The sequence below is a fragment of the Condylostylus longicornis genome, unplaced genomic scaffold (assembly GCF_029603195.1).
Source record: "Condylostylus longicornis isolate FDR11 unplaced genomic scaffold, ASM2960319v2 ptg000053l, whole genome shotgun sequence".
Classification (NCBI taxonomy): Eukaryota; Metazoa; Arthropoda; class Insecta; order Diptera; family Dolichopodidae; genus Condylostylus; species Condylostylus longicornis.
In genome coordinates, this window is record NW_026578022.1 from 79,858 (window position 1) to 106,998 (window position 27,141).

Below are 27,141 nucleotides of genomic sequence, written 5' to 3' on the forward strand. Positions count from 1 at the left end.
TCTATATCTATGGTACATTATTTTGTTTGTCTAGACAAATATAATATCTATATGGATAAGAGTGTATAAAAATTGATTATATTGCAAAAAAAAAGAAAAGAAAAATAAATAAATAGAATAAAAATTCACACCATTACTAATTTCATTTTTGATGCAAATTCAATAAATTAAATGTATAAGATAATTTCATAAACGCAAAACATACTGCAAAATAATAACTGCGAAACGCAATGTTGCAAAAACATAAGGTGATTATATTATATGCAATTTTTTTTCAAAGCAGTTCATATGATTTACTTGTGCCGTATAAGTCATAACAATATCATTACTTATTATAACAATATCATATAATGATATACTATCATACAATATAGATGACACATAACAATATCATTATATTATGAAAAATAAACCATGTTTATGAACAAATTAAATTAACAGCGTTCGTTTATAAGCATAAATATAGCGCAATTTTTACTATAAATTGCGATATACTGCGTTTATGAAAAGGCCTTTAAATATTATTAAACAAAAATACATTCATAAATAACAAAATAATTATGAAAAATATTAAGACATTTCAAAAAAAAATTTTAAAACAAAAATAAATAAATATACATAGGTAATTCACAAAAATATATAAAAATAAAATAAATAAAACTATGTATGTTTTTATGTATATTTAATTTTTAAAGTTTGAAAAGTATAATTTTTATTTATTAACTTATATTGCAAATATTGTTTAATATTTTTATATTATACGTTATATTGAATTTTTTATAAGAGTTGCCAGAGAATCTATTCATTGTTTTTATTTAAAATACTAATGGAAAATCTTATAAGGGTAAAATAAAATAATAGTTATAATAAGTTAAAATAAAATCAAATGTATTAGAAGTACCGCAGACAACATTTACAAACATAATAGTACTAGAGTTGTCTGCAGTATTATAGTGTCAAATTTCTTATAAAATCAACCAGATTTTCAACTGTGTTGTAAAATTAATTTGAAATATATTAAATTGTAATGTATTATTTCTGATCAAATATATAATTAACATAATAGTTCGAATTCTTTAATTCTAAATTTATATTTTAAAGTAGTAATGAATAAAAATATAAAACATTAAATAAATTACATTGTAGATAATTATATTAATTCTATTACAACACTTTAATAATATTCATTGTGTTAATTTCTATTGTTATTTGTAGTATTGATTAAAAAACTAGAGAAATTTACAAAAATGCTTTGAAAAATAAATTTAAAAATCAACAGTGTTGTATAATAAATTTTTTATTACAATATTCAAAATAGATTTTAATATAGACTTTTAGATATTTTTAATTTTAGTGAGATATTATAATATCTTTACAATTTAATTGGTAGGGTAACAAAAAAATCTGGCAACATTATAATTCAAAATTTTATTATACTAGCTATAAAATCTATAATTGGACATAAACCATATCTATATAAAATTTTATTATTTAATGAAATACTTTTTATTATTTGTTATATTTTATAATATTTTAGATCCAATACTTTAAAAACTTGGCATTTATGACACATTAAGCTTGACATTTAAGCGAAAAAATAATTTTTTAATTAAAATAAAAACAATATGAAAAATTACAAGTATTTTAAATTAAAATAAAATATAAATTTCATAAATTATTGTTTTACATAATTAAAAATTGTGTGTAGTTAATGAAATAAAAGTTAATAAATTAAATTCTTCTTTAATAAATGTTATTAATTTCAATTTGTTAAAAAAAAAGGCGCTATGACAAGATTAATATTTGATATGTATAAATATATATTTATGTATGTATGTATATTATAATATAATGTTTTTTATTGTAAAATGGACGAAAAATGTTAATTTCCTTATTAATTTTAAATTCGATTTATGGAAGTTCTAACAAAATTTATGCTTCATTTTATTATTGTTCTTTTTCATTATTTTATTCAACAACCTCACTTTTATCTCATTTTTATTATTATAAATATTTTTATAGTAATTTATGTTTAGTATAATGTTTGTGAATAACATTTTTGTTCGCATTGCATTATATTGTATATGCGTATAGTTTTATGTTTCAAAAAATAAACTGGTGTATTAATTGAAACATTTTATTTCATTTAATCTCATACCCATAAAACTGTAGGACCCTCATCGTTACTATGTGATACTGTTGAAAAACGATGTAAACTATTTCTAGGTGGTACAGCTGGAGCAGAATCCCAACGACGATGTATACCAGATGATGGTAATCCAATTATACCATTGACTAAATTTTGTTGCTGCTGCTGTTGTTGTTGTTGTTGTTGTTGCTGTTGCATTGATTTTAATGTTGAATTTCTACTATCTAAAATCAATGTTGTTTCACCATTACTATTATTATTACAATTATTACCAATTGTTTTATTATTACCACCAGATTCATCTGAATTAGAGCTACTTAAACTGCTACTTGTATTATTTAATAATATTGATGAATTTGACATTATTGTGGAATGTAATGGTAAACCAATTTCTTGAAATGAACTTATTGAACTAAAACCACTTTCATCTTCAGTTGTTGATGAACTAATTGTTGATGAACAAACTGGTGATTCTTTATTTGAATCTGTATTATTTGTTATAATTTTATTATTTTGTATTTGTTGTAATGTTGTATTATTTTCTTCATCTGTTTCAGTTGTTTTTGATGATGATGATGTTGTTGAATGGACGGAACTATCAGTGCTACTACGTAATGATAAACGTGATTCTCTCATATTGATTTTACGTGAAAATGATGATATTAAAAATGGATCTGTATCTAAATTTGTTGTTGAATTTGATTTAAGTGTACCTGATGTTACACATGATGGTATAACAACTGATGGTATACCATTTGGTATGGGTGAATGATTCTGATGATGATGTATTATACCATTATTACTAACATTAATGCTGCTGCTACTACAATTTGATATAAATGATAAATCTGGATTTAAAGTTTTTGATTGTGTTAAATCTGGTTCTTGTGTATTAAGTAAATTTTGTGCAGTACGTAATAAACGGAAAGCTTCTTGTGCTAATTTTTCAACATCACGACTAGCTGATGCTGCCAATTGTGTCATTTGTTGACGTTTTGGAGATCTTCGCCTGGAAATATAATAATATGAGTATATTTAGTAGAAGTATTAAAAAGAATGAGAGAAAAAAATTTTTCAATAATATTAAATTAGTTCTAAATTATAGAAATTTAGGAAATTTCTCAGTAGGATTTAGTCAATTTTAATAATAGCAAAACAAAGATAACCATTAAAATTTGAGAAAATATTAAGATTTCTTGAGAAACGTAATATAAAAAATTTGACGTACAACTAAAATAATCCGGTAATCATAAAATTTAATAGTGTTGCCGTAATTATACTATTGTAGACTATTTGTTTTATTGACAGAAAAATCGTTAGTTATGCGTAAGTTCAAAATTTTTCAAGTAAAAACGGATATAATTTTAGAGAAACTTCAATGTTAACACTTTTTGGTGGGAAACTTTTTGTTGTAAATAAAATTTTGTATTATAAGCAAATTTTTTAAAGGGAAAATATTCACCATTTTAAAAACTACGGTAAAAAAAAAAAATTATTAAAATATTTGCTATAAGCGCAACATATTAACCTAATAATATTTTTCTAAAATATTTCTTTAACAATATTACATACACTTATGTGTGTATATTTCCTACGATACTGATATATTAATAAGTTTATAATTGGTTCGTGACTGTTCATCTTTATCTTTTTCTTTGGCACAACAATGAATAAAAAAAAAACAGAAGTAACAGTATAATAATACACGGTTAAATAATCAAATTGTAATTAGATCAACCAATTAAAATACCTTTATAATATGTTTTTCGTGGAACTTTTTTTTTTTTTTTAACTTTTCTTCTTTCTTTTCTTTCAATAGATTCTTTATTATATTGTCTCTATTAATATTATTTTCCTTTAATTTTTATTTTATTTCTATATACAATGTCGAAAGTAAATTTCACCTGTAATCAACTCCCTGTGCTCTTAGATATAAATATATAGATATACTCCGATTAATTGTATGCATGTGTATGTAATATTGAGATTGATGCTTGGCGCAAGATACTTTTTTCAATATTATATATATATATATATCGGAATAAAATAGAAGATACCATTATATTATTATTAATAAAAATTGCCTCCCGCTTGGAACTTTATCAAGAAAACAATAAAAAAAAACATGTTAATTAATTAAAAATTATAATGGAGAAATTGCAAAGAAAGCTATATATAGATGTTGTAAATCTTTAATTATAAAAAAAAGCATTATAATTTATTAAATAGGCTTTATAATACCTTCATATATTTAAAAATAATTTCAATGATTATTTAATTTAGTTAATATGTATACATTTGTATAACAGCATGTATTCGATTTAATAAATAATTGTAGAACAGTTTAAGAAGGGAACAATGTCAAAAAATGGCTAGTTCTTCGATGACACGATCAAAAAAACAAATTATAAAGTCTTTAGAATTGAAAATATATAAATTCTAATTTTAAAAAATTTATAGTATTCGATTATTTAATTTCGAGGACTATATTACTTTCGAAAACTGTTATATTATTAAATTATTATATTACAATGCGTATAATAAGTATTTTGCATGCAATTATATTTTTATTTAAATAAATATTTGATGATACTCTATGGTTGCCTGTTATTGCATATATACATAATATGCGTATTATAATTTTCTATATATGTAAGTTTACTTTGATTTTCCGTATATTTTATAAGCAAATTTCTGACGTTATTTGAAACACTATTTTCAAAAGCTAAAACTTATACCTTACAGCGAATATTTTCTATAATTCATAATTATATATATATGTACATGTTACATAGATATATATATATATATATATATATATATATATATATATATGAGGGTATATTATACAGCGATAAATGTAATAAAATATTCCGATGATTTGCCGATGCGTTGTAAAGATATGCGATCTTACGTGCAATATTTTTGCTCTTTATGCCCCCCTTTTACGTTTAATTTGAAACACACTTTTATATTTAAAGCGTGAAGTTATGTGAGAAAAGCATATATTTTATTTTTTATTTTTAATAACTTGCTATTATTATATTTAGGATTTTGTATGTATGTATGGTATGCGTATATATGTTTGTAAATGTAATAAATGTACGGTGTTGTTGCTCGAATCATTTTCAAATTAATTTTCCGCATTTTTTTCTTTTAATATTTGAAATAAGTTTTTTTTTGTCTTAGCCTTTTTTTTTTTGTTTTTTTTTTTTTTTTGGAATTTGGGAATTTAAAAATATTTTTCTGGAAAATGGTTATCAAGAAAGTAATGTATACAATAATAATGAAAATTTTATTATGATAACTAATAATAATATTGAAAGGCAATAAGTAAAAATGCTTGAAAGTTTACTGGTATATAAATGAGAAAAATGGTTATATATATATGTATTTGCTTACCATGTAAAATCTCTGAAATTATTATTATGTGAAATGGCAGCAGTGGTATTATTAATATTTGATGTTGTAGATTCTCCTACTAAACTATTACTACTACAATCATCATCTATGGTAGTAGATCCATTATTATTTTTTGTTGCCACTGATGTTGTTGATGTTATATTGTTAGCATCAATTATATTTGTACTAGTTCGTGCTCGAGGGCTCATATTTTGATTTGAAAATATTGATGATAATGATGATTGATTTAATACTGATGATGATGTTTGCTGATTTTGATGTTGTGCTGATGATGCTGAAGCTGCTATTGTTACTTGTGTTGTACCTATTGGTGGTTGCTGTTGTTGTTGTTGCGCTGTTTGTATTATACCCGTTGATATTATTGATGATGAATCACTTTCAATAATACTATTTATATCATTATTATGACGATAAGTCATTGAATGTATACTACGTGGTCTTATATTATTAACAGTACCAATACTATTTGATGATATTGATGATGATGTTATCGTTGATGATGAAGATGATGATTGATGTTGTTGCTGTTGATTTTGATTTTGTAAATTTTCCAAATTTCGATGGCAACGTTCCAAAAATCTTACAACTTCTTCCATAACAGCGCGATACATTTCACGACTAGCTTCAACCTATTCAAAATAAATATAAGAGTATGTATATTAGTATGTATGTACATATATGTATGAAAAGATGTTGTTATTTACATTTTAGGAAGTTTGTGTTATTTTCAATATATTTGTTGGACATTTTATTTTTATTTTTAATTTATAATGGACAGACAAAAAATTTATTCTTTTATGTATGGGTACATAAGAGTCAAAGAGTATGAAAATATGATGATAAGAAGATCAAGATATTTATTTGAATGGATGTATGCATGAATGTAACTATTTATATGCAATCACGTATTGGATACATCAATTATGTCAACTATATCTAGTCTATGACACAAAAGAACATTTAAGTAACCTGTAATGGCCTTTGGAAAAAAAAGTTTTTGCAGTGAATTCTTCATAAAATGAATGAGTTTAATGTACAAGAAACTTCAGAATCTTTTACAATTATTTTAGAATAAGAAACTATCAGGTCAGAGACCATATAGATCAAGTCAGAAACCATATAGATCAATTCAGAAACCATATAGAGCAATTACCTTTAAAGTATTTTATAAATTATTGGGTTTGAGTAAAAATTTATTAAAGACTAAGCATTTCAACAAATTTCGTTCGGATTTTTTTGATAATTGGAAATTTTGTTAACTAAAGTTAAAGAGCTATGCATAAGTTCAGTTTCCTTAAATTAAATTCATTTAAGGTTTAATTAATTTGAGATTTCACGATTTACATAGTTGGATTATAAAAAATTTTGGACGTTATATAGAATTTTGTTTTAAAGTATGTTGAGAGATAAAAGAATATTTGAAGAATTTTAAATTCCAATTTTATTAAGCATTTAAAATTCAATATTCTTGAAAACTCTTGAAAATTCAATATTTTCAATAGTTCTGCTTTATTATAATTAAAGAAGCTTTTCCAATTGAAATCTTATGTATTATACGTTATTATAATCTCTCAAGGTTTACCATCTCTGGTATAATACAAGTGCATAAATATTTATGCAAATGAATTATTGTCAAAGCAAACCGAGTCCCAATATATACTAAAAGTAATGAAGAAAAAATCTCTGTGCGTCTGTCTTGAATTTCTTATATTATGAGCAGTTGCTTTATTTTTTTTTTATTTTAGTAAATATTGGAGATTATGATTGTCAGGTCCAAGAGCGATTTTTTTTTTTTGTTGGTATTTTTGATTTGAGTGGGATCAAAGAAGAAGATCTTAATTAAAACAGAAAAAAAATGTATATATTTCAGTTTCTTTTTTTCGTTTTGCGTTAGGGATTTTGTTTTTAAAAAAAATTAATTTTATTTTTGAAAATCTTCTTTGATGGAAAATGCAATTTGAATCTTCTTTTTCTTGTTTTGGAATTTCAATTCTTCAGGGCATAAAATTATGTGTATTTAAGTAGATATCCATCCATATACATGTATGTAATCATATAAACAGAAATTTTGAAGTTAAATGATGATTTCATGCATTTTGCTGATCACATATAACATTTTCAGTTCATTATTATTTAAGTTTCATGATCTTTAATTCTGTTGTTATTCATTAATAATATTATGTATATATACTTGTTGTTTTCCTATGGCAGCTCCTTCACCACTAATTTTATTGGTCTTTTTTGGGTTTTCTTTGAACTGGACCAGGTTTGAACTTATAACATAAGTTCAATATTTTATTTTCATATCATATACTCAGAATTACAAAAAAAAATCCAAAATAATCACTAAAAATATTTAACAAGAAAAAAAAATTAAAAAAAAAAGAAAAAACAAATTATTTTAACAGGTTCATTAATTAAAAATTAGGAATGTTTGAAAGCATCTAAAAAATTTATATAAGTGCATGTTTCTTATTTTGTAAAATTAATTTAAAATAAACAAATAGAAAACAAAAATTATTTACACATTTATAATAAATAATTTGTTGCGATGAAAGACAAAGAAATTTTAATAAAATGTAAAAGAATAGAGAAAACAAAACAAAATATAAAAAGCCATTTTCCATTATTCTATCTTAAATTTTTTAATAGTCCGAGAAATCGCACCTATGTATATGCAAAACAGTAAAATGTCGCATTGTATTTTGTATAGCATGTTCAGAGTTTGCGAATTTTAGGACATAAATATAAATCCTAAATGTATATATAGTAAATAAAACAAGAATACTTTTGAATAATCAAAGCTTGTGAAATTTACAAATCTTAACATGAAAATTTAAGGTAAGACCTATATGGAAATAATAAAAACTTTTATACACAAAACTTGGAAAGATATTTTTCAAAATATAAATTTGAGATCGGCAATTAAAATTAACTTATCCAAAATATTAGATTACAAATTTTATCCCAAGCATCAGTGATTTAAATTGTTTCCTTCAAAATGCATAATATCGACTGCCATTACAATGAAAAGTTTAAAAATTCAAAATCGGTATGGAGTCGAGCGATTACAGACGATTTAGGACATTTTTTGTTTTTATTCGCGCAGTTTTCGCTGAGTTATATTATCTTTAACTTGGACAAAAATTAAATTTATTATAACATATTTAGTCATTCATATTTTGTTGTCAGTAATTTAAATCATAAATACAAAATTATAATAATTTTTTAAAATATAATAACACAAAAAATGGGAACTACAGTCGGCTCTTCAAAGAGTCCCCCCTGATATGTATATTTTACCAAAACTTTCACGATAATGCTAACCTTGGTAATAAAAAATCATTTGACAATATTTAATCAAATCTAACATTACTTAATACAATAATTAATGTTTGATATGTAAACAAGACAACTTTGTTATCTTAGAATTGACTGTTCGTATAAAATTTCATTTTAATTACTGTTGCTCTCGTGATTGTCGCTGAATATTAAAAGAATTCTTACTATTCTTTTTGTAAACGTTTTACTGTATTTTTTTTTTAACTTAATTTTGTATTATTTAACATGATTAAAGAAAAATTTTTTTTTGTGTTTTTCCCTAGACTTTCTTTCATTACAAAATAAATTTTTACTCATCCAAAAAGAAAATTATAATTGTTTTTTTTTAAGAATTTGGAAATGGCGCTTATATTCATATAATTATGCACGCATATATACATAGGTATGGCATTTATTTTGTTAATTCAAATTCTTAAGTCTGCGACAAAAATATTTATCTTAATGTTTCATTTGTTATTGAAATTAAAATATTTTTATTTAAGTACATATTACAATTATGTATGCATATAAAATATAGAAGTGTTAACAATGGAAAATTTTAATTATAAAAAAACATATTCTTTAAAACATGAACAAAATACAAAAAAACATTGTTTTATATTTGTTGAAATGAGAATAAATAAAAGAAATAATTGAGAACAAAATTCAACAAGAATTTAATAAAAATTGGTGAAGTTTGTTGATCATATGACTATAGAGAAGATCATGTATAATGTGTCAGATCAGAAGTTGAAATTTACAAATTTATTGTTAGAAAAATTTATTTTCAAATATATAAGTTCTTTTGCAAATAAGTTCAAAAAAGCAAATAATTAATTTAACTTGGATGTTATTCTCTCAATAAATTCAAAGGTCTTAAGCGTTTTGAACAAAATCAGAAAAAAATCAAAGGGTTTTTAAAAATTATACATTCTATTCGAATTTCAAATTAATTTGAATGGAAAATGAAAATTGTCTATGACATGGTCAATTTGATTTAACAACTTAACGTAAACCTCTGAACTAAAACCTCTGGTAGTTTTAATTGCTTATAAGATCAACTCTCTAAACTTTAAGTTTTATTAAACTAAACTTGTGTAAATTAATAAAAATTGTGGTGAGTTTGTATGCTATTATAAATTTTTGAAGTGATAATAATTTAAGAATAAAAGTAATGAATTTCGTTAATAGTGGAAACTAATTTTTCAAAATTAATCAAATTTATTATTCGGAAAAGCAAAAATCTTTTGCTATTTTTGAAAAATTTTCTCTACAGGACACTTTTATTTTTTATATTTCATTCATAATTGTTGCAACTTTAATTTGGTTGAATTTTTTCGGCTTACGCATCTTGTTTAAATCGAAAACAAAACATGAATTTAAAAAATTATTAATCTGAAACAGAGGAGCACTTAGACACAAAAATTTAAATCTTATACTTATTTTCTTATAATGCTTTTTTTTTTCAAAGCGGTACGGGGAGAAATGGCGATCACGAAAACCAAAATAATAAATTGTGTGCTGGTCATTCATTTTGTTTTTTATTATCAATTCATAACTGAATTTAAATATTAAGAGTAAAAAGCGATTGAATATCAAATTTAAGTACTTTTACTATTTCATTTTTAAAACACACATAAGATATTTGTTTTTCTATGATTAAAAATTTTGATTGTCATTGACAAGTACTTGCATTATAGTCCAACAAGTGTGTATGCAAATGTAAAGTAATATTTAAGTTGACAACTAGAAATGATTTTGATCTTAATATTTATTTCAAGTCGTTTAATAATTTTAAATAATTTGACAAATCATTTCAAATATTGAAAAAATTATAATTCCATATATTTGTGACACTCTATTAAATTCAAGGTCCCATATTAATTTTTTTATGATTGAATTTATTCAAGAAAAAAAAAAAGTTTTTAACATGATTTTGTCAGCTTAAAAGTTTCTATTTTATTAAATTTTTCTTGTATATCATGTCACTTCAAAAGTATTATATAGGTTATGTATACTTAATGTTAAAACATATTTCCTTCATAATTAAATTTATTGATAAAAAATAATTGTGTTAAACAGAAAATAAACATTTTCAATGTGTCATATTGGGACATTTAATTCTAATATGCTTTTTAAATGAATATTTGACAACATATGTCTTTTGCGATATTTCAGTTCTTTAAAAATTATTAAAATTAAGTACTTATAACCTGCAAAATTTTTGAATTCTCATTTGTTGATTAAATAAACAATTAATTTAATTTTTTTTTTATTGCATATTTGTGTTGTGTTCCATAAGTTTAAATTTAGGTTCGTACACATGCGAATGTATGATCGCCAATCAAACGTGTTGCATCTTTTTTAAATGACGCATTAGAAATTTCATGAGGGCCAAAGTTTCAACTTGGTTTTATGTGTTTATTTGGTTTGTTTGATTATTTACTCATTTGATTCGAAATAAGTGATTTAATTTACTTATGTGTGATTTTAATGGGCATATCTTTTAGAAGTGATCATTCCACAAAATGTAACGTAACGTTATATTAGTATACTTTCACCTTTGATTTAAGAATATTAAAAAAATATACTTTACAAAGTTGTAATTCCAAAAATTTTTTTTGAAAGATAATTGATGTTAATTGATTTCTGAATAAGACTTACGATTTAGTTTACTAATTTTCAATCATTTATAGCCTTTCATTTAATGCATTTATTTTAAGCTTATAAAACATGTATGTACACAACTACTAATGTAAATAAATAAAATTAACCCGCTTAACCTACATACGAGTAATAAAAAACAAAATTGAAATTTTTAATAGTTAAGTGTGGAATTTAGCACTTTCCAAAAATAATGCAAGTGAAACAATACGAAGATTATGTATTTAGGTCTATTCTGTATACTAAAAATTTAAACTTTTTCAAATTATAATTAGTAATTAATAGTAAAAATAAACAATAACATTATTAATTGAATGAAATTTTAGTGTTTTAGTTGTGTTTAATTAACACACATTTTAGTATGTTAACATATGCGTACATCTAGATAGATAAGTAACGTAAGTTAACCGGAAGAAATATGAAATAAATAAAATATTGAAACATTCTATATTTTTCATAAATCAATTTAAATTTAAAAGTTTTTAAATTTTCTAAAAATCTTCTAAAAAGTTCTAGAATTAACACGTAAAGAAAAAGCCTTCTGTTTGACACATTTTGTATGATTAAATTTGTTCAATACGATTCTGGTTCTATTTGAGGCTCCTGCGGATATGCAATTTTTAGTTTTGCACTTATTGTTTGATTGTAAAATAGTTGCGCGTACATTAGACTATTTCGTCAACTAAAAATTGATTTCGTTAATTAAAAATTGCAATCAGTTTCTAAAAAATTACAAATTGTATGATTACATGCGATCATATACAGTTGCATGTTTACGCGTTTGAATATATACCTATGGAATACAAATAAGTAATCAAACATTCGCAAAACTAATAAATTGCGTGTCTGCTTGAGCCGTTTAATATTGTAAATGTTCCATTAATATTGTAAATGTTCATTGCACTGTACAATATAAATTTACAATGTTACTTTTACAATATAAATTAAATATGTTTTTACGATATAAAAGTATAAAATTCAAATTTTCTAATTATTTTTGATTTATGATATTAAAGGTTTAAAAAATTCTTAATTTACCTCAAGTTTGTATATAAAAATAAGTAATTAATTTGACTTCCGATATAAATCTAATAAATTTAGTTTTTAATATTATGAAATATGGTTTAATTCATTAAAATACCACAAAAGAAATAATAAAAATATATTTGTATACTTAAAAAACACCAATTTCTTACATTAGAATATAATTTTAATAATTAAATATGACAACATTATGGTTCTTTTGAGTGCAACTTCTACTTCACTTCTAGGAATCTTTTAATAGTCATCATAAATTTTTAAAAGTGCCTTAATAAGAAAATAACAAAAGTGTGATATTATTGTTTCTTGTTCTTTTTTCTCTCTTTTTCCAAAATAAATCTTTTCAAATAATGACGATGGCTAGCTAATTTATGTCAAAAATTTTCTTTAAATAATAATACGTTGCTACTCCAAGTTATTTTTTCCGCCCGCTTTTTAGCACTTTTCCAAAAATTTTTTGAAAAAAGTGCTTATTAGTTTCACTCTGTCCGTCCGTCCGTCCGTCCGTCCGTCCGTCCGTCCGTGGACACTTTTTTTGTTTACAAAACTTCTACACCCTTGAAGATAGAAAGCTGAAATTTCATACGTACATAGATCTTTACTAGAAACTTATTTCTGTAGAACAAAATTTTTACCTATCTCCCCCCCTCTAGAAGTTATACCCCCCCAAAACCCTAAAAGTGACCTTTTTTAAATATTTGTTGCAATGAAACCATAAGCATTTTTGAAATTTTTCAAACGCAGAAAGGTAGCGACTTGCTTCCCCTAGCGCGGTATACTATAGTTAAACTTTAGAAAAACAAAATGGCCGTTCAAATTTACTGTTATCTAAAGTTCTTTTTTTCCAAATTTTTGATCTCGTTTTTCTTCTAGACCCCATAATGTAGAACTTCGAAATTTCAGGGGCTTTTAGATATTAACAAATAGTTCATTTCGTTAGAAGAAAATTTTTTTCCATCTCCACCCCCTCTCTAGTTATCGCCTCTTGAAATTTGTAAAATTTGAATTTTTGACACCTTATATTTCTGAAACCGCAAGTTTTTTCAAATTTTTATAAACGCAAAAAGTTAACAGTAAATTCCATGAAACTAAAAAATATAATTATTTTTCTTAACTCACAAAATTAACCCTTAAAATCTAGCATTATGTTAACCCCTTTTTATATTAATTTTTGCTTTATTTCAAAGACTGCATATATGCGTCATCCTAAATATAGGCAATCCTAGAAATAGTTTTATATATGAATGAAAATAATTTTAATAGTGTGGTAGGTACAAATAGACTGTATTTAAAAGCAGAATTTTCACTTGTTGAAGGGAAAAGTGCTACAATACAAACCATTGGTTTGACCCAACTTTATTTTTCTCTTTTTTACTCATTTTCAATTTAAAAATTCTTTAGTTTTTCGACATTTTTTTAATAGCATTTACAAAAAGTAAGAATAAAAGGGAAAAATAAATTTAGAAAAATTCCAAAAAAAAACCAAAAATATTTCCAAAATCAAAAAATATTTTTTTTTTTTTTTTGATAAATGAATTTTCATTTTTCATTTGAACGATATGACAAGTTTATGATCACAAAATGTTTGAAAGATCATTGAATTGTGTAAATATTCACGCACGACGTGTGAAAGAGTCGCATATTTAATGATGTTACAAGAAGAAAATATAGTTAAAAAATGAAGAAATCTATATTTTGTTCAAATATACACGTATAGAAATAAAACCATAGGCACCTGAAATTTTAAGATAAATATTCCATTAATTTATTATTCAAATAATGAGGGTAACATCAATCTTTATTAAAAAAAAAACAAAATGACTTTACAAATACGATAATTTGTTTAAAGTAGTGTCATTATATATAAGATCGATTACATAATTATAATAATTTACGTGAGTAACATAATTTTACAAAATTTTTGGCACAATTTATTATTTATGCGACTCCAGCGTTTTGAAATTGAATTTACGATCGAGTTCCTATAGAGATCGTAAATTTTATTAAATTTATTTACCCAAATTTTCAACTTGAATAATTAATTTATTTTAATTGGATTACAGTCAAAAAACTAAATCGTAATACAATTTCTGTCTAACATCTTTCAAAATTTTTGTTACTCAACATATTACAAACGCAGCAATAAATTTATGAAACCTCTCAGAACATAACGTGTAAAAAACTCACGTGCACATAAAAAGTAAATGAGAAAACGAGAAAATGAAAACTATTTTAAATATTTTCAAAATTTTGAAATGAATATATTAAATTTTATTTTTTTACGTTCAGTATTAGAAATTTTGTGTCAAATAAGTGGACAAAAATATAAGATATAGTATTGATCTCGTGAATATCACGTACATACTCGTAAATGTAGATTCATTAAAATTTTTTATTTAATGAAAGACGCACAATAACAAGAAGAGTAACTTTTATAAAAACCTCAAAAATCATAAATTTACGTTAAACTTGCAAATGAAATTCAAATTAAATACTCTGAATTAGTTGGTAAAAGACGGAAGTCCTTACATAAGATAAGATTAGCATTTAAAATTTTATGAATTAAAATGGCTAATCGAATACTAAATATTTTATTTGACATTATATTTGATCACAATACTAAATACATTTAATAATAAATTTGATTGTAACTTATAAGTAATAGGAAGAATAAATCGAGATATTAGACAGTGTCATGGGATAGTTTTACGTTGATCTACTAACTTTCGAATTAATTATATCCTTATACACGGTGGTCCAGTTTTAATATAAATGTGGTATGGGGTTGATTCCTTATAGAATTTTTAAAAAAAAAAATCGTATAGATGAGGGAGGGGGACTCAAACGTCTTGTGGTATTTTTGAATGGTTAAAAAAAATCGAATTGGACAAATTTGCCGTTGCAGTTTCGAAACTGTTGAAGCTACAACAATTAGTTATTCAAAAGATCCTTTTTGAATTGATAGACCCAAAACAAGAAATATAAATTATTTATTTAATTAAAAATAAACTATGTGTCTTGTTTAATAATTTACCTGTTTTAATTGCCATTGTAATGTATCCACCTGAGTTTGTAATATAACAGCTTCAATATTTGATGAATTCGCTGGTACAATTATATTACCTCTAACCATACCAGAGGCAAGACCCATTAAACGTCGATTCTCTTCAACTAAATTTTGGCATTCCTGTAATTAAAAAAAAAGCATTGTAATTATATTAAATATGTCAAGTAATCATAATAATAAAATAAATATTGTATAAAAATTTCAATTTTAGTCATCATGGTATAATGTAGTACAGTTTTAGAAAATAATATTAAAAATAAGATAACTGGATTCAAAACAACTCAATAATGGGTGTCAAAATTGTATGATACATTTATATAAAAGTTTGAAATTGTTTAAAATTATTTTCTGAGTTGAGTATTTTATAATGAAAATTTGACATTATTTTGAAGTTTAAATTTACATATTCTATGTAAACGTACTGTTGCAATAAGTACGTTAGCCGGTGAGTATTTCTTATAATATTATTTTATATTTTATTATTTGCCGAGCAATTATCACCATATTATATTGCGTGTTTAGTGTAAAATTTAATAACACACGGTTGTCCATTTATAATTTAATCAATATTATACATATATATATACGCACATCAATAAATCATACATGAATAGAAATCACGCAAGTTTTTCAATATAAATGTGGCATAATTGCAAAATAATGTCGAATTGGAATTGTCATTTCATTTAAGATAAAAATTTTTAATAAAAAAAAAATAGCATATTTAAAATTTTCATTTTTTACTGCAAAATTACAAAACTACGTAAAATTATAGGTACAAGTTTTTGTCATTGAGTAGAAAAAACAAAAACTCGAACAGTTGAGAAAAACTTTCATTCTGAAAGGCATACCGAGAGGTAATGTTACAATAATTGTAATATTACCTAGCTATATGTAGGTAAATTCACTTATATTATTTTCATTTTAACACACTCTTATATTTAAATGTTATTATAATATATCACATTGTAAGTTTTGTGTGTTTTCAACTCTCTGTTTTGACATAAACCAATTAATAACCTCTTTAAAAAAATTATGAGTACTCTTGACATATTATTATATTAATATACCCATATATCGTCAAATTGTATAATAAGATTTCAAGTATAAGTAGGTGTTTATTTTAGGAGGAGAAGACTTTTTAAAATTTTTAATGGAGTTTATTTGTAAATATGTAATTGTACAAAAAAAAAAAATAAATAAATAAAAAGTGTTCGAATTATTTAATTATTTTTGTTGAGAAATTTTATATTTTTTCTATACGGATTAAAAATTGGGACACATTAAGTGAAAAAAAAAACAAAATAAATAAATCAGAAAGAAAAGAAAAAGTTTATATGTAAATTAACCAGGTTTTAACACTTCTTGTTACAAGTATCTATACATGCTGTATATACTTATGTATGTAAGCAATATACGTGCCAGATGTATGCATACATATGTGCGCCAGACAAGAGTTTTTATGAATTTGACATATGCGTATGAATATAAAAAGTTATTTATGTAATTAAGTTAAATTTTAAAATATTTGTGTACAATTGTATGTTTTATTTGTATATAATTTAAAATTTTTTTTATTAAAATTATTAAACTAAATGTTTTGATATTATGTGGGTGGTAAATTTGATTGCTGTATTAAATTATATTTTATGGTAATGAAAACAATTTGAATTGAGAAATAAATTTTTACAATCAATGTTGAATATTTGAGGTGAATTTCAGATTATGATTAAGGTTATACGGAAATATTGTATAGATTTATAATAAGATAAAGATAAGATATTTTAATATTCGAAACAATGTTGGTTGTCAAACGTCATTTTCAAAATAGTTCAAAAATTTGAATTTGCAAAATAATTTTGTATGACGAGATACTATTATTGTTTTGGATTTGAATAATTTAGTTTTTATACACAATATATTAAAATTCTTTGTTATTGTAAATTGAGGTGATAGAAAACAGTGACAGCAGAATATTTAACTTACACTACGCAATAATAATAATTGCATTCACATATACAAAAATTAAATAACTGCAAACTGTATGCAAGTTACTGTTTATTACATACAGCAATCAGTATAATTGCGCCTTTTGTACTTTTCTGTTTGTGTGCCTATAATGTAATTTAGCTTTTATTCTACTCTACATTAAACTAAATAATAAAAATGTATTATGAATACAATAATTGTCTCGAGATTAATAGAATTTTCAATTAAATTCGGTGAAAAATTTACCGTGCCCCATTGTAAAATAATTACCATTGATGAAAGTAGTACGTAATTGTAAAAGAAGATTACCACGACTTTTACATAAGAAAATAGTAACCTATACCCACTACTTATTAAAATTTCAGATGAAAATTTTAGATTTTTTGAAACATATTGTATACAAAACGTACTTTTGGTAAGTTCATGCAAAAAATTTCAAGAAAAATTGAGCAACACACCCGAAATTTTGTTGATACATGTTTGAATAATATACAACAAATTCCAAAACTTATGTTTGATTAACTGTTTAATACAAAATTTGCATGACAGTAAATATAGAAAAGAGCATTTTCCAGTTCAATATTTGCTGTCATCTTTATCAATAAAATAGATTTCTATATATATTATGAATTAATCGAAATAGTTCTTGGAATTATTTTGTGTGTATTTGAATAAAAGTTTTCTTATAATTACCACGATTTAGTTATATAACATTTTGACATTAATATTAAAATATTAATGAATTTTTAATAACATTTTACAACTTTCTCTTCAATGATATCTTGTTAATGATTTTTATCTTTAATTCCCTTGACCTTAAATTCTATTTTTTTTTCCAAAAAGTTATTATTCTTAAATTTTAAACTTAATAATTTTTTTTTCTTAAAATTTGAATTAAAAACCAGCATGTCTACTTATATTTTGCACGATAGAAGTAAAAGAATTGAGAACAAAAAAAAATTGTGAAATCAAAATACAAAATGTTTAGTCATAAGAATGTCAAAAGACCTAATTTTCCATAATTGTTACTTTAAAAAATCATTCTTTTGATTCTGTTTGCAAGTGAATATCGTAATTATTTTCTCTATTTATACGTTTTTTTTTATTTTCAAAATTAATTTGTTAAATTTTTTTTTCATTTCATTTTACTTATAAGTTTCCTAGTTTTCAGGTTTTGTTTAGTAGCAGCATATTGTACAATATACTTACATATTATTATACAGATTTTTAAACCTTTGTTATTATTTTTTTTTTTATGAAATTTTGCTCTATAAATTTTAACAATGAAACAATTTTCCAATGAATAATTCCCATATCTAGACGTTTTAAAATTTCATAAGAAAATGGTTGTATTTAGTTATAAGTAGTTTTATGTATATATGTATGGATTTCAGTTGATATTCTCATCATATAACTTATTTTGACTTTTGACTATTTAGTATGAACTATTAGAAAGAATGTGCATTGGCAACAATATAACATAAAAAATAGAAAATAAGAGCAAAAACAAAAAAAACAAAAAATCATAGTTACTTTTGCGAAAAATCTCAACAACATTTTTTTTTTTGTTATGTTTTCCTTGTTATCGAAAATTATTAACTGTGAAAAAGAAGTCAAAGAAAAGGGTTTTCTTTCCAAAATTACGAACTTGTATACATACATATATGTACATATTTTGAAAAGAGTATAATAGTTTTGTTTATACGTTTAAAGGTAAAAATTAATTAAAACTTAAATGATGGTGTGTAAAATCAAGCATTAAGTCATCATTTGGAAGATCAAACCAAAAGTTTGATTTCAAATGTATGAAAAACATGCAATAGCTCGAGTTTGAATGTATGAAATCAAAAAAATTTTTTATTTAACAAGATTTTATGAAGAAAATTTAAAATTAATCAATTAATATAAAATATTTTAAAGTATTTTAAATTTATTATCTAGACTTAGGACAAAATTTTGCAGTCATATACATAAGCCCTAAAACCATATTACCTTTAAAACAAATCTATTGCACATCATGCAAATTGTTTGATTGCCTGATTGCATATAATTATTATTCAGTTGCAAGTGTGTTCATTTTCGTAATGAACTTGGATATAAGTAATCAAACAATTGAAAACTTATAAATTGTATGTGTGTTTCAAAGCAAGGTACACATTTTTTAAAAATTTGGCATAAGATGTTAAAAACGGAAAAGAATAATAAATAATGTTTTATCCTAGTTAGTTAGGATTGTGCACATTTGCATAAGCGGTATAAAGTAATGATATACATAATGTATGTATGTAAAAATAAACAGTCGAAGACAGCATACATACTATGTTAAGTAATGATTTAATTATCAAAGAGATCCTCATTGAAAATCTAAAATGAATTTTACAAATTTTTAAAAATATTTTCTTATGTTACGATTTTAAGTTTGTTACTTAAATATCTTAGAGTAGTTAAGTTAAAAAAATTTTTATAATTTTTAATGTTTAAATGCTCTTCTTTTCTTTATATATAGAGATAGATCTCTTAATTTTATAACATTTTTAATATATATTAATGTTAGTATGTATAAGTGAATATACTAACATTAATATGTAAAATATGAGGTTTATTACATCTACTCGTACTCATAGTTGTACATTTAATATAAATATATGCATGTATATAAGTACAAAATGTATAGGATAGTAAAATGTATGTAAAAAAAATGTAATTCAAAATGGAAATTCCATTATATAGCAATAATTTATGGATGTTATGTTACATGTTCATCCATACATACATACATTATTATGCTCTAACATAAATACAATAAAGTACAAAACTGATGTAATAAATTTCAATTTATATTTACGAGCTTGTATATTTAAAATTACAATTAAATTAGAAAGAAATAAGAAAGGAACATGTGAACGAATTTTATTTTTTTGGTTTTTTTAATTTTTTCATTGTAAAATCTTAAAAAACATGAATTTAGTTTGAAAATAACCGCAATAATAAAATAGAAAAACTAATATATGTAAGTAATAATTTTGTTTTTTTGTAAACATACTTAATATGCTTGTATTTACATATGAATGTACAGTAAAAAAAAAAAAATTAAGCTTGAAATATGTAAATTTTCTATTTTATTGAGGTGATGAAGATGAGCTAGTTTAATTCTTATGTATACATGTTAAAATAATTATAATGTTAAAAATAATAATAATAGAAAAAAAAATAAAATTTAATAACAGAATCATAACAATTAAGTATTCATTTGTCGTCTTAACAACAACACAAACAATAACAAAAAAAAGAAAATTGAATTCATCTCTTTAAAAGCATAATTACAAAATACTGCTATGTGTAAAGGTATTTAAATTACAGAAAATGTTAACTCATTAATAATTGAAGTAACATTACATGATACACATTAACTACGTATATGTATGAATGTACGAGAATGTATGTTGTTTTAGTTCACGATAGGTTTTAATAAAAAATTTTTATGTTAAGAAATTTTTTTGTAATAATTTCGAAAGAAATTTTTTTTTTATTACAATTTTTATTCTATTCTAATTTTTTTTTATTGTTATACAAATTTTTTTGTTATATTCGATATGATTTTTTCTCTTGTTTTCACTATTATAATAACTGTGCAACATAATTTTTGTTATATTGAATTATAAATTATAATTAATTTGCATATATGTACATATACGCCATTTAATTTATTGAGAGCATTTAAATTGAATAAATATTTCCGTATTTGATTATAATAATACATATTTTGTTATAATATATAACTATTATAATATATCTATTATAATGTATAACAAATTTTTAATTTTGTGAAGAAAACAAGTGAAAAAAAATATCATAAATTTATTTTATAAACAAAATAATTAAATTTTATATTTTTTAAATTATGTATTTGGATTTTATATTAAGGAATAAAAAAAGGGTGAATGGGTATATTTTAGGTTCACAATATAACAATTTAGTTGAAGATAAAAAAAAAGGTGCAAATAATTATGTGAAAAAAAATAACTAAATCATGTCAAGTATATTGAAATATTAATATAATAAAGAGTCGAGACATAGATATGATTATAGAATATTTGCAAATTAATAATGCATAATTAAAAATCACTATTAAATTATCAAAAGTATAATTATACCCCTACCACCGTAATATGACCTTAATTATCCTTCGAGATTCATGTAAAACAAATTAATATTTGGAATATTTTTATTTTTTTTCCACATTTTTAATAGAATTTACATTGTCAATTATTTTCGATGGCAAATAACAACTGTCTAAGTCTATTTAATATTTTTTATTTTTTTAAGGATTCTCTATAGCGTGATTATCAATATATTCATATTTTATTAACTTTATTTATTCCATATTATTTTATTAACTACATTAGAACGTTGACTTAAACTTTGCAAGCCGAAAAGGAAGGTTCTGGACAAAAAAAATTTTTTCCAGAAATTTAATTTTAACTTAAAATAGCTTAATTTTAGTTTATTACCATATATCTAAATTTTATAAATTATTTTAAATTTTCTTATCCTAAAAGTAGGCAATATTTAAAAATATCTAAAGAGAATACACTTTGTACCATATATACAGAAAGAATTGATGGAATTTCTTAAAATTTAATATTTGAGTTCTGGTTGTTGCCGAAAATAACTCCTCGTTTTTTCAGGGAATTCGAATAATACAAAGCAAAACTCTACTAAGAGTCAAATTTACATTTTCCGAGGAATGTTAACGAAATGCTTCCTAGTGTTCTTAAAATGGTAAGAAAGTGTTTAAAGCACATTTTCATATAATCTTCTGTCACAACTTCTAAACTAGCGATCGTTTATATGCTGACCACATCATATTTTTTTTTTAATAAAAATATTACAAAGCAAATATGTCATTTATTATAAATCCAAAAGACAATAACCAATTAAAAAAAAAATATTTTTAAGTAAATATTTAAAAAAAATCAATAAAAATATTTTAATTATACATGTGGTTCATGTTGTCACATAATAAATAATTTTTTAATTTCAAAACTTTTTCAACATGAAAATTCCAACCAAATAAATAAAAAGCACGAATTTATGAACGGAGGAATTAAAAAATTAAGAAAACAAAAACTTTATTTTAATTGGAAATTAAAATGAATTTTGAATAATTTAATCCATATTTATGAATTATTATTCAAAAATAAAAATAAACAAAACCAGATTTGTGAATTTTTCAAATTTAAAATGAATATTTTTCTAGAATAATTATTAACAACACACGAATGTTTTTAAGTAACGTTGCAGTTCTCAATTATAATATTGTTGAATATAATTTGACATTTAATTGCATAAAATTATAATTTTATTTCAAACAAAAAAAAATTGATATAAATTTTTTCTTTTTTAGCAAATTGCAACACAAATGTGATTTTAAGCTCTTTTGTTCCTTGATATGGAATAACTACCGAAATGAGTACAATATTATGGAATGGATACTCTCAAATTTTGATATAAATATGGATATGACATAAGTCTTAACATGAAATAATATTGCCGAATTGAGTGTAACTCTTAAAGAAGGTATTAATTTGGTTATAAACTGAAAGAGTTCACAAAAATATTTAATAATTCAGTCTTTTTCAGTCACAAATTTTGGTACGATTTGCCGTAAAAACTATTGTTATTTGGTTTATGATAGTAATACCCTAATTTTAATAAATTGCAAACCAAAAGGGTTTAGCATAAAAGAAAGTATTTTAATAACAAACGCTTTAAATTTTTTCCATTATAGATATCACAATTTATCGGGCCACAGAATATTTGTGCTAAAAAATTGAAAAGCTTGAAATGTTTTTTAAAACTTTCAAATCATAGCGAACGTAGGTATTGTTCTATCAAACCAAATTTTTTAATTGTAAATCGAATTTCTTAATTAATTAATAATAAAAGCAATCATCCAAATTATAATTTCGATTTTTAAAATTTTTAATTTCTTCATCTTGTTACTTGCATTCAAAATCAATGTTACATAATATATTGAATAATATTGCATTTTTTTTTTGTTTCAGTTGCATTTTTACATTACAATAAAATTTTAAGTTCTCGAAATTATGCAATTTCATTGATGAAGAAAAAAACAAAAAAGAAACGATGAAAAAATCAAATTCATTAACAATTCCATACAAAGCCAAAATGCCTTCACGAGCATTAAAAGTTGACGCCATCGATTCGAGTTTTAAAAGACAAAAAAAAAAATTATACTGTAAGTACAAACATTTTGGCTTAATATCAAAAATTTATGTACATTATTATTGCTTGTGAGCGTAATATCAGTGGCACATAATATATTTTATGAATATTTAATTTTTTCTCATATCGAAATCGAATATTAAATAAAATTTTATCTTATACATGAAACACAATAATTCAAAGTTGGTTAAATTTAGAATTTATAAAAATTTTTTATGAAAATTCATATGTAAGTAAAAAATGAATAAAAACTTTTGATGAAATCTTTTTCATTAAAATAAATTTATAAAAGAATAGAAAATTTATTTAATGAAAACAGAATAAAAAAGTCTAGTAGGTATGAGCTACAAATAATTTTTTCTTCATTTTAATTAATACATGAAATAGAGAAATTTTTTTAGGGGTGGCATTTTGATTTATACACGCGCGCATAAACTGATTTTATAGTCACATAAATGATGATAATGTTGAAATATATGATTTTTTTTCCCTATATTTCGCTTGATTATAAATTTTAAGATTGTCAGAATTCCATCACAGCATGAGATACAAATATTGTAAAGTATAATTAAGAAAATATGAAAATAAAAATTTCTAAAAATGTTAAAAAAAGTAAAAATATTTATGTCAAAATGGTGGCGAATAAATGAGGTCAAAGGAAACAACACTAAATTAAATTTGTTATTTCATATTTTTTTTTGTTTTTTTTTTCTCTTACAATTTCGCGAGGGAACATGTTCCGCCATAATCTCATCACCTCACTCTATTTTAGGCAATGTTATTAATCTTAATTTCTGACCAAGTCTTGTTCGTGCATTCTATTACTTTGTGTATCGACCTTTTCTAAGTTTCTGTATCAACCTTTCCCCACTTTTTTTCTGCGCTGGGGACTCTATTCTAGGACTTGACGAGCTACATTTGTTTCTGGGTGCCTGAAGATATAGCCGATCCATTTCAATTTCCTTCTTCTTATTTGCACGCATGTCGGATCTTGTTGTGTCATATGCCATAGCAGTTCATATTAAACATACGAAAGAGTGTTAATAAATGAATTATTAAATCGGAACTTCTAAACCATGTTCAACAAAAAAAAAAATGTAAAATTGGGTTAGGTGAATTATTTTGTTGTTATTTTATTTTGAACTTACGTACCGACACCATGAAAACCTTCAAAATGCTTTAAATATTTAAATATGTATATATATTCATGTAAATTCAACGTTCCATTTTTCTATACATTTATATTCAAATTCTTGTTAAAAATATTCTTTTCAAAGAAAATTAAAGATGTGTAAACCTTTTATTGTTATACAACAATGAAAATTAGGAAATTTTAAAATTTTTAGAAATATTGTAATAATCAAATGAAAAATTTTAAATGGAATTTTATAGGGTAAAATAATAATTATAGGCTTGATAATTTTGATAATTTAGAGTTTGAACATTTAGGAATTATTATATACCAGAAGAATTACATAAGTATTAAGTTAGTGTACCTATAATACAAATTTCTGTGAGAAATTGATTTTCTTTAATGAAAACTAAAATATTACAAAGTAGTTGTGTTACCACACTTAGCAACATAATTTCTTATAATCTTAAAAACTGTACAATCTCTTTATCACTGGTAATGAGTAGTTAAGTGGCATGACAGTTAATCATACTCTCTCTCTGATTGAAAATAATATTTTTATTTAACACTGTTATGATGCTTATTACTTATTACTGTTGTTTTACTGTTTGTTTTACATACGATATTATAATACTCGTATATAATATTACAATAAATATTTTAAAATTAAAGATTATACATTATAATATTATCTAAAAGTTATGAATATCGTGTTATAAATTATTAATATCGTATATCGAGAAAAACAGCCTATATCGTAAAACAAATTAAAAATATGTTTTTTACAAATACATAAATTTTCTTTTATAAAATCGTGCACTACATTTACAATTAATAATAATTCATTATTATTTTCTTATTGTTTCAAATTTTTAATGAATTTTTTTGTACTTCCAGTTTCTTTTCATATATACTTTGTAAATAATAATCATTAAAAAAATTAATTTAAATAAAAATTATATCCGTTTAAAATTTTAATCAAATATTTTAAGAATTTTATTTTTTTGCATGATATATACTTTGTCTTACAAATACGACAATTTCTATATATTTATAGTTTTTAATCGCATGCTATAATTAAATATGTAAGTGCGACAAAAATAAATTGCGATAAATTTCAAATTCATTTTTTATATAAATTTTTTTCTCCAATTTTTTCTTTATTTTATTCTCATTATTTTTAATTTTTATAGAAAATTTAATTCAATTTTAAATTTATATTATTGGAGCAAACAAAAGGGTTACCAACTTATCACTTATTTTGCTGATATATAGAATCAAAACGATACTTTATGGACAAAAATTGGTTTCATTTACTAGTCTCAAGACTGAAAATGAGTGATGAAATTTCTATTTTCGAAATTGCGTAAAAATAATTTAGTTTTTAGTAAAAAAAGTAAATAAATAAAAAAGAAAAATTGGAATGCATTGGATTTAAAAATAATTTTGTTTTCCCACGTAATCTAGTTTGGAAAGTGCTGATTTAAAAGTTGAATATAATTTTTTTTGAATAATTCAGAGAAAATTCTAAAATACCGGAAACTAAATTAATTTTTTAAGAATTGAATAAATTTTGGATCTCTCATTATTCGCATACGTCTAAAAATTTACTTTTTCTTGTCAATTACACTCTCATTTATTGTTCTTTGTACAGTTTCTTACCGTAACCAAAGCGGTTGGTAATCTTAAATCTTCGTTTTTAATTGAAAGGTACTATGAATTTTTAGAGAGAAGTTGTGCACTGATATTTTTTTTTATAATTATGTATTTTATATTTAGCTATATTTTGATTACGCGAAAAGTTCAAGTTTTATTTTACAAATTCTTTAAGTTTTTGCAAAAAATTAATTTCTATGTTATTAGAATATATATGTATGTATATGGGTTTAAGTATACATATATACTCGTAATACAAATATATGTCAATTTTTACATCTGTGTAATTCATATACATAACACTGCAAAATATGTAGATATTCATATTACTTGCATCGACGTATGCATATACATTCAAACATAAATTAATGTTATTACTTATATATACATATTTGGATTTATATGTACATAATGATCGCGAGAATGCGGAAAATGAATTTTTTGAAAAAT

The 27,141-nt window shown here is 22.9% G+C and overlaps 1 protein-coding gene across 1 annotated transcript; it reads right to left on the bottom strand.

Annotated features, from left to right (window-relative positions):
* Window positions 1-1,803: 1,803 nt before the first annotated feature.
* Window positions 1,804-17,927, bottom strand: LOC129611568 (protein kinase 4). The gene is made up of 4 exons (XM_055524767.1): window positions 17,901-17,927; window positions 15,633-15,785; window positions 5,552-6,201; window positions 1,804-3,158 (listed from the first exon to the last, which is right to left on the bottom strand). The coding sequence occupies exons 1-4, from the start codon at window positions 17,925-17,927 to the stop codon at window positions 2,153-2,155; spliced, it is 1,836 nt and encodes a 611-aa protein (XP_055380742.1). The 3' UTR covers window positions 1,804-2,152.
* Window positions 17,928-27,141: the final 9,214 nt, after the last annotated feature.